General features: G+C 38.7%; 1 protein-coding gene across 1 annotated transcript in view; it reads left to right on the forward strand.

Annotated features, from left to right (window-relative positions):
• Window positions 1-16550, forward strand: part of LOC140241760 (high-affinity choline transporter 1-like) — a 59993-nt gene extending 43443 nt beyond the window's left edge. Inside the window, exons 2-8 of the mRNA XM_072321510.1 lie at window positions 3549-3662; window positions 7215-7370; window positions 9214-9362; window positions 10219-10344; window positions 11010-11163; window positions 12097-12314; window positions 15806-16550. Coding sequence (XP_072177611.1) covers window positions 3549-3662; window positions 7215-7370; window positions 9214-9362; window positions 10219-10344; window positions 11010-11163; window positions 12097-12314; window positions 15806-16471 — 1583 coding nt within the window. The 3' untranslated portion in view covers window positions 16472-16550. The remainder of the gene's footprint in view (window positions 1-3548; window positions 3663-7214; window positions 7371-9213; window positions 9363-10218; window positions 10345-11009; window positions 11164-12096; window positions 12315-15805) is intronic.
• The last annotated feature ends 858 nt before the right edge of the window (window positions 16551-17408 follow it).

The following is a 17408-nucleotide window of genomic DNA, read 5'->3' on the forward strand; positions in this document are numbered from 1 at the left end:
TCTTTTCCCGCTGGAGATGCGAATGCACAATGCTTACCGGACGTGAATGAGAACGGTACTATAAGTGAATTACCACTGTATCTATTACAGACTTGGTATTTCGCCAATGAAAACTTGGACTTGGTGACATTGCATGCCAGAAACAAAATAAAAGTTTAATGCCAGCAATATCACCATATACATGACCAAACAGATTCTGCTGTGATTACAGGATATATCGGATATGTTTCATGTTATGTTCACGACATTCACACTTGATGCCATTTCCAATATTATGCCACATTGTACTCATACTGTCATTTTATATCTTCCTTTTTCAATTCCATGCTGTCATTCTCCATTTGTAAATCTCTCCCCAGGGTACCATTTTCCCATTAGATTTGACACTAAGATAGAGACACATAACAAGTACATGTATACTGTATACTCAACATATATAACAAATCTAATTTTTTGGCAAAATGGGACTTCCCAACAATTTCACGAGTGCTTTAATTTGTAGAGTACGATACTGAACAGAGAAGTGTATGTTTGCACGTCCCATTCATGTAGAGATCAGAGCTAATATTTTTGCATATATGTTTTTAAATTTGCAAATAGCACCCGACTCACAAAATTTGCAAAAAATAAAAACCTCGCTTCCCAGAGATTGAAATAGATTGAAGATAAGAATATTGAATGAAATGGATTGAAAATAGGAATATTGAAACACAACAGTATCAATTATGCTTGTGCCATACCGTGATTTTTTTGTGCACAGATTCAACATATCTGTCTGTATCGTATCAAAGGTTAGCTGTGCTGTGGCAAGTCCATATCAAATTTGAGTCAGTTTTTGTTAAAATGTACTTTGATCATCATAACCACAGTATGCACGTGCTGTCTGGCATTATGCCATCACTATTTTGTCTGTATGTAATCGTCTTTCTTTTTTCCTGTTTTTTTTTTTTTTTTTTTTGTCAACCACAGGTCAGTGCCATCAGCAGGCTCAGATACATTGTTATTCAGGAACATTGTGTTCTATCATATTCTCTGAAAGTGTGTCAAATCCATTGTTGTTTTTGTGTTTTTTGACAAAGAAAAGCATTTTACGAAAGTGAAACAAATTTCAATTGACCAGAAGCTATTGTGATACAGTTCCCTTTAGACATGCAAACTTCTGCCATGAGAGTTCTTAACATTTATTTTAGTACACTAACCTGGAATCTCAATCAGAAGCCACTCCATTATACATTCATGCAAAATATACATATGTATGTATATACCAGGTGTCCCCAAAAAAGCGGAACGGTGGATTTTCAGTACCTTGCGTTTCTAAAGTGATATATTTTTTGACATCATTAGAAAGAGCATCTTCCGCAGAAGACAATGATACCAAAATCATTAAATTTGGTTCAGCACTTTTTATTCTACGCCAATTTCTGTAAATGCAGTCATTTTCAAATTTCGCCGGATTTTTGCGTCTCATGAGGTAATAATTTGAGCGTGACACACGATCCATATGGTGAATATTGTGTAAGCCCGGTGAGCCATGTCAACAAATGATACAGCTTTCACAATGGGCGCAATGTGAAAGCTGTACCTTTTGTCGACATGGATCAACGAACTTACAAATTCACCGTATGGAACGCTCGTCGCACCCAAATTATTATCTCATAATCCGGCGAAATTTGAAAATAACTGCATTTACAGAAATTGGCGTAGAATAAAAAGTACTGAACCAAATTTAATGATTTTGGTATCATTGTCTTCTGCGGAAGATGTTCTTTCTAATGACGTCAAAAAATATATCACTTTTAGAACGCAAGGTACTGAAAATCCACCGTTACGCTTTTTTGGGACACCCAGTATACTGTACGTGCGATATTGCAACTATAATGTTTCGTGAGTAGGGATTTTTGTAAGAAAATGCCGCAAGTTTTGTGATTGAGAACCACATTGATGGGATAAGAAATAAGTATTATCAATTTTTAAGAGGAAAACTCATGAACTTGTCAATAACATCCTATCATGTGAGATTTGTTTTCCTTCAGAATGACTCTCTTTCACATAAAAAAGAAAAGAATGTAGATACATGACTATGTCTGCAATGTGAAATACAGTTGTATGATTCTTTTAATCCATTGAGGGCAGGTTGATTTTGCTACAACACGCATTTCCCATGGACACCTACCCGAGTATAGTCAGGACTCGTCTTCAACAGGTTTAACATGTATTCCTTATGAAATGCAAAAGTCCTCCAAATTGTTCCACATGATCTGCATGATTTTCTGAAAACCTCTGTCAAAGCAATCAGCTAATTCTTGCTGCTGTGTTCACAGAGAATCGGGTATTTTGAAAAGTGTTCACTATGATCCTGACATCTTCAGAGAGTGACATAGTGTCAGTATTCTTTATTTTAGAAAACTTTATTTCATGTTCAATCCATATCCTCACATCAGAATCCTTTGTCTACATCCAACATGCCATTCTTAAAACCTGTTCCCTGTCTTAAAATCCCCAAGCTGTTTCACGCACTTGAGATGAGGACGGGAAGTGGCAGAGCCTTAATTTCATTGCGAGTTGCAACCCTATCCCTGAATTTTATTAAAAATCTGTCCATTTTTCCAGTTTTCAAGTTGGAGCGGACAGGGCATTAACCTGATTTGCATCCCTTGAGCATCTCTGTCCTCCCTTCCCCCCCCCCCCCAACAAAAAAAATTGACTCTCTGAGATAATGTAATAGAGCACGAAACAGCACTTGGTACACAGTCAAAATGACACCCTTGGTAGCATTACTAAAATCATTTGCATCATGCAGAGAATCTATTTGGGGCTGAGCATGTGGGCGAGTTCTTGGATCTTATACCAGTTGCCCCCGGAGACATTCTGCTTTCTGTCTTCCTAGCTTGTGCCATATCTTTCCAAGGACAATTTTGCTCTGCAAATGGTATCGTCAGAATTAGGTGTGGAGTATCTCAGCCCATCCAAATTACAGAAATATCATAAGAAGTGGAGTGCAGAGATGATGCTATCGAGTCATGTTTTCTCAGAACTTCAACCTTGTCTTTTAAAGTGCATTGATATTCTCCTTGGTTATAAAAAGCATTCTATAAGCATTATATGCTTTAATATAAAAAAAGAATAATCCATAAGGTCATAGAAAAAAATTGGCGGTTGTATCTCATTGAAATAGAAATCATATGTAAGTTGTGGTGATCAATGTAATTCAACATTCTGTTCTAATAGAGGCACTGTGAATATATATATATATATATATAAACCTCTGTTGACATGTAAAATGTAACGAACATGAAGGCTGTACATGACTTTTCATAATCTTAATGTCATGACTGATTTTAATTGTCCAAGTGTCCATGTTTTTGAGTCAAGAAAGGACCAGTTGGCAGTCAACTTCAGCCCAGAGTTCCTTTCCTTTTCATGCACGGCCATCACACATGGAAATTTTCTCTCACTCCACAGGATGTTGGCCCTGGAAGTTGTTGCTAAACAGCTGTCTTTTTAATAGATGACGAATACATAGTATGTATATTTCTGCTTTGTTTCAGCCACGTGGGTGGGAGGCGGCTACATCAACGGTACAGCTGAATATATCTATACATCCGGTTTCGGGTTGCTGTGGACACAAGCACCATGGGGTTACGCAGCAAGTTTAGTCTTAGGTAGGTGCCTCATCAGCCTATATTTGTGTTGTGCAGCTTCCTATAAACATTCCATGCAGTATGTGTAAAGAATATTTTCCCCTTGTGGTTACAGTTGAAGACAACAACAACAAAAAAGACACATTACCACATAGCATATACACATACCGTAATTTGACCCTGCATCACAAAATCACCAAAAGTTGCCAGACATGGATTTTTAGTTAAGGGTTGATTCTGAAAGAGCAGACTCTGAACTTTAAAATGTCATATAATTTAGTGCAAATGGACTTTTCCAAACCCATCCAGAAAATGGAAAGAAAGTACCCATACTGGAAAAGTGTGTACTGCGAAAAGAGATTTTGAAGTTTAGGGTCTAGTCAAGTGTGTTATTTCACTCAGCTGTGCTCTCTGCATTGAATGGAACAGAGAGCAGGATATAAATCTCCATGGCAACCACTATGAACTGATTATTTAATATCTACACTGAAAGTTTGCACATCAAAGTACATTCCATTTATAACCATTTTTAACTTCCAACATGATAGCATCATTCTTTCAAAAGATATGAGTGGAAAGTGAAAAGTGTTTAAAGGGTTTTTAGTGCTCCGAACCCATAAATCTGAGAAAATCTATGTCAGACCAAAACAAAGTCTTCTAGAAAAAACTGCAAAAACAGGCAGTTCCCCATTTATTTTATGATCCAAAACTTGAAAGATATATTAAAGAAGAGAATTGTTCTTTCAAAAACATGAAATACTAAAAACTGACTAGATTTTCCCTTTTCACCTGTTTTGAGTCCTCACAGAAAATCGCGTCATGCAATTTTCTGTTGGTTTTGTGATGCACGATCACATATTGCCATATGCATTACTGAGAGTACTTTACTGCAATATTTGCTGTTCACTACTTTGTGAATGAAAACATCACAAAGCATTTGCCATGAGTACCAAAGACCAAATATAAATGTGGATCAAATGAAAGCAGCAATATAAACAGAACACAACTGTGAAAGTTTGAGGAAAATCACACAATCAATTCAAAAGTTATGAATTTGGTAAATTTTGGTGCTGTCATCGCTGAATAAGGAGACTACTTCACTTCATGATATTATAATGGATGACAATATGAGAAAATGTACAGAAGATTCAACATATATTTGCTTTTCTAGCATGATGAAAGAGCACTTGACTTGAGTTACAGCTTTCAGAAAGCAGGGGGAATGATTTTACCCTTATCAGTTACAAGTTTATGAAATGTGTACTTATCTGAAAAGTATGATTCTGTAGAATTCTCCTAATATTTTCTTTATATTACTGTCCTAAATGATGTCATGAACTGTAGTGGTCTTCTTATCAAGTTGTGATGGTATAATTCATAACTTTTTAATTGATTGTCCAGTTTCCGTAAAAACTGTCTCTGATTTGTTCGACTAGTATCTAGGTGCCTTCACTCAATCAGCATTAGTATTTGGACTTTGGTTTCCTTTAATTCTATAACTCTCTTAGATCTGATCATGATGAAATTTCTGCCAAGCTCTTTGTTTATTTTTTAATTCTTTTCCTTTAAATCTATACCTCTTTAGATCCAGTCATCTGTTTCTTTAATTCTTTTTTTTTATTCTCTTTAATTTCTATAATCTATTTCCTTAATTTTTTTCCTTTAATTATGTAGATCCGATCATGATAAAATTTCTACCAAGTTGTTTGTTTTTTAAACAGTTAAATTCTTTTCTTTTAATTTTATAACTCTTTATATCCAATCACCTTTTTCTTTAATTCTGTTTATTTTTTTTTAATTCTCTTTGATTTCTGTCATTCATTTCTTTAATCTTTTCCATTAATTCTGTAACTCTCTTTAATGAAATTTAAACCAAGCTGTTTGTTTATTTCACTGTATTTTGAATTCATCTTGAACTTGAGGAGGTGATGAGAGAAATTCAACCAAATGATGTTGATGATGGTGATGGAGATAACAGTGAGAGTGAGTCAGATGATAATCATTCTGATGTCGTCCTGGCAGAGTAAGAGCCTTTCATCATCCGGCAGACATATTTCAAGATCCTGAAAGGCATCAGGCAAATTGCTCAGAATTGGTTAATCCCCCAGAGAGGAATCCTGTGAAATATGGGTTGTTGGGGTAATTTTCCACTCAATCTGCCATTCTCCCATCTACTGTCATCCCAGGCGAATGCACAATGCACGGGGGACTCGTGGAAGCGCTGTGGCACTCATCTGACTAGCTCTGTGTTCGTGTATATATTCAAATGTCTTGGCAGTGACAAGTGTTTGGGTGAACACATTAGCGCCCACAGTCCAAGATATATAAATATTGGCTGATTCTGGCAAAGTCCTGTGATATCAAGTCTCAGAAGAAGTTGAAAAGGGCAGGCATTGATTAGCATCTTGAAAAATCATAACAAATTCCAAGGGTATTATGACTCCATCAAAGACTGATAAGAGGGATTGATGTGTAAGAGAGAAGGGAAGATGCTTCTCAAGGGTGTCACAAATGGCAATTTCCTAGAATATTCACACATCTCCCCCCCCCCCCCCCCATGGTATGCAGAGTTGATGGGTTTTGTTGCTGTTGTGGTTTTGCTTTTGTTTTTGTTTTTGTCTTTTTTTTAAGGGGGTTGTTTATCAGTGTTTCTACACTCAGCAAAAAAAGAAAGTAAATGCTTTTTGAAGTTTAGATTTCTCATTGATTATTTGGCTGAAAGCTAATGTATTTCATTGAAGGTAATTTAATTGGCTATCAACCTGGTAGGTCAACAAAAAGGGAAACTTAACGCATGAGTGAACACCATTGTTTTTCTCTTCAAGGGCACAAAAGTAAAAATTGCAAAACTGAACAAGTTGTCATTCATGCGTATGCGCTCTTCCATAGAACAATAAGAACAAACAACAAATTTCACACAAGAAGAAACATGAATTAAGTCGCAAAAACAAACCTTTGATCTCTATGATATCTTTAACGCCTAAAAGACCAATGAAGGCGAAAAGTAATGGAGGAAAATAAAGCATCTTATGTCAAGTCTAAATTCAAATGAGATAAAAGAAGAAGTAATAATTAGTAAAATGGAACAAATTTGAGGTTTTTTTTTCAAATTAGGAACTTGTAAATAATGTTTAGTTCTTGAAATTGTCACAAGGAGTTTAAATCACTAGTTTAAAAGAAATAAAGAAATTCTGCTCATTCAACCATCTTTATGCTTTTTTGTTCCCTATGTCATTTGAAGTTTGACTTGATAGAAAATTCTTAAAATTCTATATCATGTTTTACAGTACATTGTATTTTGTGCTTTCATTAAAGGAGAGGATACTTCTCAAGCAGCATTACTATCATATAACTAAGATGGTTGTTTTGAGGACCCCCCCACCACCAACCCACTGTACGCCAGGATTATTCTGTTCATATATACTTGTCATAGTTCTGTGGTTATGGTTGGACATTGGTGTGCATACAAGTTTCTGTGCTGTCACCAATTGTGTTCAAGTCTAGCATCTCTTTCAGTTAAAAGCATCCTTAAAGGTCCTCATTGAATCTCACTCTCTCTATCTCTGTATTCAGGTGGTCTTCTTTTCGCCAAGCAGATGCGTTCCCAGGGCTACGTGACAATGCTGGACCCCTTCCAGCTGAAGTACGGCTCTCGGATGGGAGGACTCCTGTTCCTGCCTGCCCTCATGGGGGAGCTCTTCTGGTCTGCCGCCATCCTCTCGTCGCTCGGTGAGTTAGAGATCGTAATTTCCATCTGCCAAGTCAATTATTCATACAGTGATGAGCTTATCAGAAGATATGTGCCCATATCACAACTACATTACTTCTAGTCAGTGGTGACTCTCGCCTAATGCAGTGCACATTTTGTCTTTTACGATTGCGAGGATGATGATGCAAAGTCATTTTACATCCGAAAATTGGATGTTCGTCTGTGATTGCTGTCTGAGCAGCTAATGGCAGATTAGTTTCATCGTCTGTTCGTCATAGGGTTCAGCATTGTTGTATCCCCAGACATTTGTGGAATTACACAAAAAGAAAAAAAGCAAACAATAGCAGTATATCCGGAACAAAGCTAGATTTGCAGCACTAGAATGGTTTGGATGTGAAATTGATTAGGCATCATCACATTTGTCATACCAGTGATGATCTCTCAAGGCAGTTATGTAAATTAAGCCAGAATTGGGTGGTAGTAGTACCTTTGCATGCAAAATTCCTTTTCCATCCATTAGTGTTCTGTTTCATCAGACTCTCCTTCTCCGGAATACACGTTCCCAAGAAACACTGATCATTCTTTTGTTCACCTACCATCTTCCTTGGTTATGGATTCCACCAGCCGGGGTTGTTTTGCTGAGAATGTTTCAGGTTTATAGCACACCTGACCCCCGCAGCACATTTGTACCGAGTCACCAGATCACCTCTAAATGGTTGCGTGATCACATGACTGGCTTTGAGAGTGGATACCATGTCACATGACATTCTCATGTAGCCATTAGCAAAGGAACTGCTATGTCCATATTACATTTCACTCATTGAGTCCTCAAGGATAAATTTGCAGCAAAAATTATCTTGTTGCTTTCGTCAATTTGGCACCCCAGAGTATCATTGCATACAACATTTTATATTGGATGGAAATTAGATTTAGTTGAGTAACTATGTTGAATCTGCACAAAATAAAAGGACATTTACATGTATTTGCCAATTTCAACAAGCAATGTGAACTTTAACTGCTAATGTTTTGCCTATTTGAGAATCATTTGTAAATTTAGCAAATAAGTGGCTTTGGAAATTCTAAAAGTGAACGGGCAAATATAAGTTATACAGGAACAGTAGAAGGCTGAAATTAAATTATATGTTTTCTTTTTTTATTGTACCTCATGAAATGCTACCAATGAAAAGTAGAATTTATGAGCATAGTGAGCACCAAATGAAGGAAATATGGTTGTGGGATTTTATGAATTAAAGGAAAGAACTTGCACAATGTGTTACCAGAAATAGTTGGTAATCAATGTAAGCAACATAATTGAGCTTCAGTATCGTGAAAATTAGACTTTGCTATTCATGTATGATACCTCATACCAGCCCTTAGGGTATGATAATTTCACAGTATTGCGAGCACTTCCCTTTTACATTTTATTGATGTCATTGGGTATAGGCCCTACTCTACATTTTGGATTTATCTTTTCCCCTGATTCTTGTCTTATCAGCAAACAGAAAGTATGGGAGCATGAACTTGGTCCTTCAAATAACTGAAATCAGTTTATTGCAAACAGTTTCAGCACACTGAATACAGGTTAAGCTGTGATTAGAAACGTAGGATAAAGTCATTTTTGCACTGCCAACTTATCTTCTACAGAGCTTGCTCAAGCAGCACTCATAATTTTCATTTAAAGTATTTTCTTGTATCGCATTCATCTTTTTATCTTTCTGTGGTGGAGTATTCCTCCAAAATGAAGCATCTGAGTGTGTAGGGGATTGTATGGTACTCAAGATTAAAGTTTTGTTTCCATGAAATTAAGGTATATTTGAACTTGAAGTCTGACTTGATTCGTTCTCACTTTTTACTCAATTACAGGTGCAACAATAAGTGTCATTCTGGAGCTGAACATAGAAATATCCGTCATCATCTCTGCCTGCATTGCTGCATTCTACACATTCTTTGGTGGTCTATACTCTGTAGCTTACACAGATGTTATACAGCTCATTTGCATATTTTTTGGACTGGTAAGAACTACTGACATGGAAGAGAATTTCGTGAGGTCACCGCATTTTTTTATATTTTCCTTTGCCACTTTGTTTTTGTCCCCTGTATCTCTGAAAGAGAATCATGGAGGGGCCAGCCAACCATGTGATGTAGAATTTGAAGATACAAAAGCTACTCTCTGTGTGGGCTTGAAGCGTCAAGTTTGTTCACAGCTAACATATTCTGGAATGACTTGTGCAACCTTTCCAGTATTGTTGCTGTGATGACCAAAATAAAGGTCTTTGTGAAAATAGTGTGAAGTTAAGTCAAAAATTACTTTAAAAAGTTATGAATTGTTATAGAAATTTCTTACTTTGCTCTCAGGCTCTATTTACTATACATTATTTGAATATAATTGCAGGTTATGTACATTCAGTTGTCATGGCAACATGATTTCTCTCAAGTGATTGGCCATGGCCTACCTATTGTCAGCCAGATTTGTGCACAGTACAAAAGGGGTTTGTAATAGTGAGTTTAATAGTCATGTTGGAAACATCACCTAGGAAGCCAAGATGAGAGCTACTAAAGGGGAATGTACCCAAAAAATTTTTTTTTTTCTGATTTACCCCATAATTACCCCAAATATTAGAACACATGAGTGAATTTTGAGAACAATCAGACAGTCTTGTTTGTTTCCGTTTTTTTTTAAGGCATTAATTTCAAAGCTCTGGTTAAATCCGTGTTAAGTCATTGCTGGACAAAGACTACAGCCTTTTGTGATGTCACAGTTGTGGAACAGCATCAAGAAGATGTATTGAGAATTCCTCAGTTCCCTCAAAGAAAGATTGAAAAAGATTGAAAGATTGATCTTTCTTTCTTTATCTTCTCTTCATCCAGTGGCTCTGTATCCCTTTTGCAATGACCAATGACGTAGTGCTGCCAATCGCCAATACCTCCAGTGAGTGGATAGGGACTTGGGATGCCAAATATGCAGGAGTGTGGTTCGATTATGCGCTATTACTGGTGAGTATAGATTCAATAGTTTTCTATGTAAGAACCTCTATTATTGGCATTAAAACTTGATGTCGGGCCAAAGAATGTATTTTTAGTGGCCCAATCGAGCAACTAAGATTCAAAATGGATTGTTAGTTTTGCTTTTATTTGGGGCTACCAAAACTTCATATCTGAAGATTTAAGTAGCCCGGATGGGCCACCAGACATAAAAGTTAATGTCGAGCTCTGCCATAGGCCTCCATCATTCGTTGCATTCTTGTAAATGATCTAACAGCCTGTTGAAAAGCATCCTTTTTTAAGGACACTAGAGCCATGTGCCCTCTATTCCATCTTGCTGCCTTTACTTCCCCTTACTTCTCCAAAGCAAAGTGTATTTAAATCTTTTTCCTTTATACATGCTAATTGTACCTATGTTTTTCTAACATTATATATCTTGCCTTCTCCTTAATTTTCATCACCTCTCCTAGCAACCCAACATTGTGCATCACACTACTTTGATCAAGATCTCGATGATGACTAGTAGGAGTCATAAAAAACTTTCTATGTGTCTATGTAGGCATTTATGATGCATGATGCAGCTACCCCAATAGAGTGTGTGTTGTTTCCACACGAATACTTCACCTGACTTTTTTACCATGTGGTGGTGCTCTGCCACAACCATCTCATACTCACAGATGTTTGGCGGTATACCCTGGCAAGTGTACTTCCAGCGCGTCCTTTCTTCCAAGAGCGCAGAGCGTGCCCAGGCTCTTTCCTACATCGCTGCCGTCGGCTGCCTGGTCATGGCGATCCCGCCCATCCTCATCGGAGCCATCGGCTACAGTGCTGGTAGGGATCCGTAATGTACCCCGCCCGCTGGTCCTTTCCCCCAACGCTTCTAATGCCACAAGCTGCACGTTAAATAAAGATTAGAATGTCATAACTAGTGCATGTAGAGGAAGGTGATGCAATGAAGACATCTGGCGTAAATTTAGCAACAAAAATCAAGGCAAAACTGCTTTATTATGAAGGCTGCTGCTCACATATAGTTGCATTCATTAGCTCTGTTTTGACAACTTAACTATAAATGACCAAAGTCTGTAGAGAGCAATATATCAGGCATCAGCTTTTTGAGCACAGCCTGTGTGAAATGATATAATGTGTATTTGCCTGTAAACATAGCACCATACATCATATGACTCTGGTGGTAAAAATGTCAACAGCGCCCTCATGATAGCTAAATAGAATAAGGTTTAAAGTAAGAAAAATTTACTTTCACATTTGATACAAAAGAAAGATACAATAACTGATAAAGAAGGAATCCTGATAAGGTTCAAAGGTAACAATACATATTTAAAGAAAATAATTGGAAAAATAGGATAATATCATATGTGGGGGACAAACGTAAGCCAAAGTCTTATCCAGTGCTCGTCCCAAGAAAGGTTCAAAATGTAATTCTTACTGAAAAATTACAAATGACATGAAAAACATCACAAAAGGAGGAGGTATATGAATGCACATGTTTTCCTTTGAATGTATTTTTGAAGCATGACAAAGAGGAGCATCCTCATTCCACAGCTTATGATCAAAATATCTAATTGTTGTGTGAAAAAAAATCATAATTAATACTAGGGAAATGAATGTGATATCTCGAAGGAGGCTGTACCAATTAAGTAAGGCACTTTTCAGTGGCGTGTTACATTTGACATTAATGATCAGTGACATTTCTCTCTTTCTCCCCCTCGTTTTGTTCTGTTTTTTCTTTCTACCTTGGTGATGTAGACTGGTCCAAAACAAAGCTAGACCTGAACAAGACCAACCCAGTGACGGAACCAGCACTGATCCTGCCTCTGGTGGTCCAGTACCTGACGCCTCCTGCCGTTTCCTTCATTGGTCTCGGGGCCGTCTCCGCCGCGGTCATGTCCTCCGCCGACTCCTCCATCCTATCAGCCAGCTCGATGTTTGTCAGAAATGTCTACAAGCTCGTCTTCAGGCAATCTGTGAGTGTTCCAGTCGACCACTGATTGGAGGAGGGATTAGTTTATCGTCTTCTTTCTCTCTTTCCATGCTAGTCCTCTGCTCCGATGGATGCAACAGGCAATGTGGTCTCCTGGTTGTCTGTCCGTCCATCTGTCCCTTCATCCATGTGCTCAAAATCTTGCTCACATGATTTAAAGGCATTATTTGCCATTTGCAGATGAAGCAAAATCCAGCTTTAGTGCTTCAAAATAGTTCTAGAATATGAGTTAGTGATAGAAACAACGAATGTACAAATGTTAACCAGTATAATCAATGTTTAGTACTGTTGAATATGCAAAATGTGATCAATAGTTATGACAAGACTGTTTCTAGACCAAACCGTCTACAGTTATGGTTTATTAAGAAAAGATAGTGACATCTACTTAGAGTTTATGCTTTATTGAGAAATATCTGTATGGTAGGATGCTTTGTGATATGACTGTCCTACACATATGCATCAAATGTGATAACTCGAACATATTTTAAATCACTGCTCCCAATGGTAAACAGTACCTTTAAGAAAAACCCTTCCAGTGAAGTTTTATTCTACCAGGCCCCGGAATGCTTCACGAGGTGTAGCTATATTTATTGCAGTCAGGGCAAAAAAATCTCTAAATCACCAAGTTCACTAGACTTCGGCTGAAAATTAAATTTTCTAACCCAAATGCAGAATTTCCAATGATGCTATTACAGTGCTCACCCGTTAATCGGAACCGCTTTAGTGGGAACCCCGCTTATGTGCAACAAAACTTGATGCAACAAAATATTCATGTGTTATTTCCATCGCTTTATCGGAACCATGAACCGCTTTATCGGGACAAATCTGGCTGGAACACTTCCATTGTCCGTGTATTAATGTCTAAAAGTAATAAATAAATCCTCAGAAGAAATTACAGGGATTTAATTTCCTTACCAGAAGGATTATTTTCTCACTAGTTCCCGATATATTATATCGACTGCAAAGTAGAGGCAGTCTTATTGAGTGTCATATTGTCGTGCGTCGCCAGCTGCTGCTCATGTACTTACACTGTAATCGTGTCCACTGATCTCACCAGCCAGCCCTCGTGCATGCTGCCTATCATGCTCTCACCAACTCGTGTGTGACTGTGTGTGTGCCACACCAACACACGCCACACACACACTGTGTGTGCGTGCCAACACATGTAGTGCACTGTAGTCCCAAAGTCGGGTTGCGTCTTATACACGGGTACATATAAACACGGAACTTAACGGTATTTATTTTCAACTCTGATAGAGGGTTATTTTGTGGATCAAATGAATGGAGATTTGTTCCGATAATGCATTTGCCAAAATTGTGAGACTGCCGAGCCATGTCCTTTCTTCTTGCCGTTTTGGGTCTGCGTGTCGTAGCGTGCGGGTATTTGACACTGTGTCGGGTTTGACAATCGTGCATGGTTTAATGTAATGCCCACATACTTGGCTTCATGTTGTGTGGTTTGCACGGGCTAATACCAGCCATTGCTTAAGCGGAAGCACCGCTTAAATGGGAGGGAAACTTGTCTCCCGACCCCTCCTGATGAAGCGGTGAGCACTGTATTTTGTACTGATTGTTGGCATCATAGTAGTGTTAAGACGCAGGAAATTAAACTGCAGCAGACACACCATGAATGTGCAGTGAACAGGTCTCTTTATTCGTCATTGTCGAGGAACAGCCTCTGTTCAACAAGCAAACGAAAAGCATTGCAAATTCAATCGGGGTGAGATGAACGCATCTCTCTCCATCTATACACAAGAAAAGGTTATGATCAAAACCATCCAGTCTAGCCAGTGTAACAACATTAAAAAAAGATGTGTTTCAAATCATTCACTACTGTCTCCCTTAAAGCAATCAGAACTCGCTTTATAAAGAAGGAAACCATGCAGTTCTCCGTATCTACACACAGCATTGACCTACATTACACCTGTATATGTATTCAAAGTCACACCTCATATTTCTAATAGCCCTCAGGACTACCACTTCCAGTAATACCTGTGATTTGCATCGCTGAATACCAATCATGATAAATGACATACATTCTGTACTGTACCAAGCAATTATCCCCTGCATACTTTGCTGCAGTATGATGCATTAATTGCTACTTCATCCCTACTTCTTCCACACAAGAACCAGTACAAGCAATTCACATTCAAAAAAAAAAAAAAAAGGAAACAAGTGCACAGACAACCATGCATTTAGTCATATACACTCCCCTATCAAATGAAAGATCTAACACCATTTCTAACGACACATAGCCGACTAACATGAGCAGTATATATAATGGCATATTATGCAACCGAACAATTAACCATCTGGCCCCTTTGGCATACGAGCTGAGCTTAGAGTGCTATTAAAATGACTTTATAACATTATGTGTCCTGTGTCATATCCATCCAGTGAGTGCTAGCTCAAACCATTTGTGCATCAATTGTCCCAATTTATACACAATGACTGACATCAGTGTACATTCATCTCAGTGTCACTCACCAGTCCTGCATGTACCTCTCAGCGTTTACTTAGCACCATGCCGATCCCTGCCACAGAGCAACTTGTCGCGTTACAAATGGACAACTGTGAAATCTGCCTTTAGACACCACATAAGGTCGCTCAAATGCAGTCTTTGTCTCAAGAAAGTCTTGACCACCTGGTCATTGCATTGTTCCACACAACCAGTTGTTCTTGGGTGTGCAGTGTGTGTCTTGAAACAGTGCATTCACAATACATACATACACACATTTATCTGTGTCCCCAACTGTCTGAGGCCAACGCCAAGTTCATGTAACAATGTGAAGGAAAAAAAAAAACCAAAGTGTTAGTCTATGATACTAGACCCCAGTATCTTGTCAACTTTACACCACTACAGTAGTGAAAGGTTGACAGTCAAGGTTGCAGTTCATTGTAACTTTTCTAAAACCCATATTCCAACCAGAAGTTTGTGCTTCTGAATTTATCTGATAATGATTTTGTGGTGTGAAAAAAAAAGGATAGAAAATAATTTATTTAAAAAAATGACAGGGATGAAAGGTGTTCAAGAGTTTATTTATTTATTTCCATCGTCAAAAAGAAAAAAAAAAGGAAAAAAAGGAAAAAGTTGACATGATCCAAAGTCATACAATTTTTTTTTTTCATTTCTCGTACACTCGTCTGATAAAGGGATTTTTTTTTTTAGATACAATATAAAGTGTATACACGAAGGTGTTGGCTCATTATTACATTTTTTTTTTTACACAACTTCTGTTAGGAAAGTCCTTTAATCATGTTTTTGAATGTTTTATGGTAAAAGTAAAATGGAAGATTTGTCAAGGGCAGTATTGCCACTTTGTCTCTGTAATTATATGGAAAATAATCAATGACAGTGTCACTCTGTAGTAAAGCTGCATCTCTAGATGAATTTATAGATAGGTAAGTGATTACCAGTAGTCTCACTCAGATTTGAATAACAGCATCTCTCCTGCATATATTTCTTCCACTCAGGCGACCGAGTATGAACTTCTCTGGGTCCTTCGCATCTCCATCATTGTTATCACTGCCCTGGCCTTGGCACTGGGTCTCACCATCAAGTCCGTCTACGCCCTCTGGTTCCTTTGCTCGGACTTTGTCTACGTCATACTCTTCCCGCAGCTCTTCTGTGTGGTGTACTTTACGAACTGCAACACGTACGGCTCGCTATTGGGGTACATTGTTGGCCTCTTCCTGAGGCTGGGAGGGGGCGAGGCCACCCTGAAGATTCCCACATTCATCAAGTATCCGATGTACAATGACGTCGACGGCCAGCTCTTCCCCTTCCGCACGTTCTCCATGTCCCTATCGTTCCTGACGATAATCCTGGTCTCTTACCTCACCAACTTCCTCTTCCTGAAGGGCCACCTGCAGCGGAAGTACGACATCTTCCAGTGCGTGGTCAACCTGCAGGAGCTGCACCGTGAAAAGTACGACACTGTGGACAATGAGAACCTGCAGCTGAAGGCCATGCAGCCGCCCAACCCCGTGGACGGGATCCAGCCCGGTGCCATGCCCGAGCTCCAGCGTGAGAAGCTGCTGGACATTGGTCGCAGCATCATCCCGGAGTCGATATCCAAGGAGCCGCTGAAGGACTCGGCGGAAGAGGAGTCCCCGCAGACGCCTGACTCACCCAAATAACAGAACTGATAGACTAGATAGAGCCAGAGAGGGAAAGATTGATTGCTTTTTCAACAAGCAGTCAAAAGATGTTTTTGTAGTAAAGGGTTGTGTGCATGTGGGAATGTAAACATTCGTTGATCAAGTTACCCATGCAGTGGAGCATAATTATGTATGCCCCATATTGGTAATGGATACATTTGGATGGTGTAATCATATCCCCATGAATTGTTTCTGAAGAATAAGGCCCCCTTTTTTATCTCATCATTCAGTCCAGGGGCCGCGGAACGGGGGGGGGGGGGGGGGGGGGGGGGGGGGGGGGGGCTGTATCCCCCCCCCCCCACACACACACTTTTGGATCGTGGAAAAAAAAAGAAAGAAAGGGGAAAAATCGGGGGAAATCGGGGGATTTTAAAAACGCAAAAGCTCCGTCGAGTGGGGGGGGGGGGGGCATCCCCCTCCCACACCCTCCCCCTCTACCTCATTAGACTTTGTACATACACACACGTGATGCGCACGTGGAATAAGAGCTAAATGCCGTGATTTTGCTATCAACACTTTCCTGAAAAAAGTCCAGATTATTTCCATAAATATTTTTTTTTTTTGGGGGGGGGGGCAACTAGAAAAAAATCCAACTATTGCACCAAGTTTGCACCAGATTGCTGAATTTAAGGTCTGAAAATGTGAAATCACCTTTGTGTGAGAGGAGAAATATCCCTTTTGTATATACACCCTCATGAGCATGCCTTTTTTGTTTGATTGCTTAACAGACAATGTTCATGAAATTAATTTTAACAATAGATTAATACAAGAAGTTTATTTAAATGCTACCATTTTATAGGCAAATTGTTCAATAATAATCCACATCAAAATATCCTGCCACCTTAAACAAGTGGGGCCGTTTCAAGTATAAAAGACGGAAAAACATGCATCAAATTGCACCATTTACAACATCAAA

Source organism: Diadema setosum, chromosome 18 (assembly GCF_964275005.1).
Source record: "Diadema setosum chromosome 18, eeDiaSeto1, whole genome shotgun sequence".
NCBI classification, from domain to species: Eukaryota; Metazoa; Echinodermata; class Echinoidea; order Diadematoida; family Diadematidae; genus Diadema; species Diadema setosum.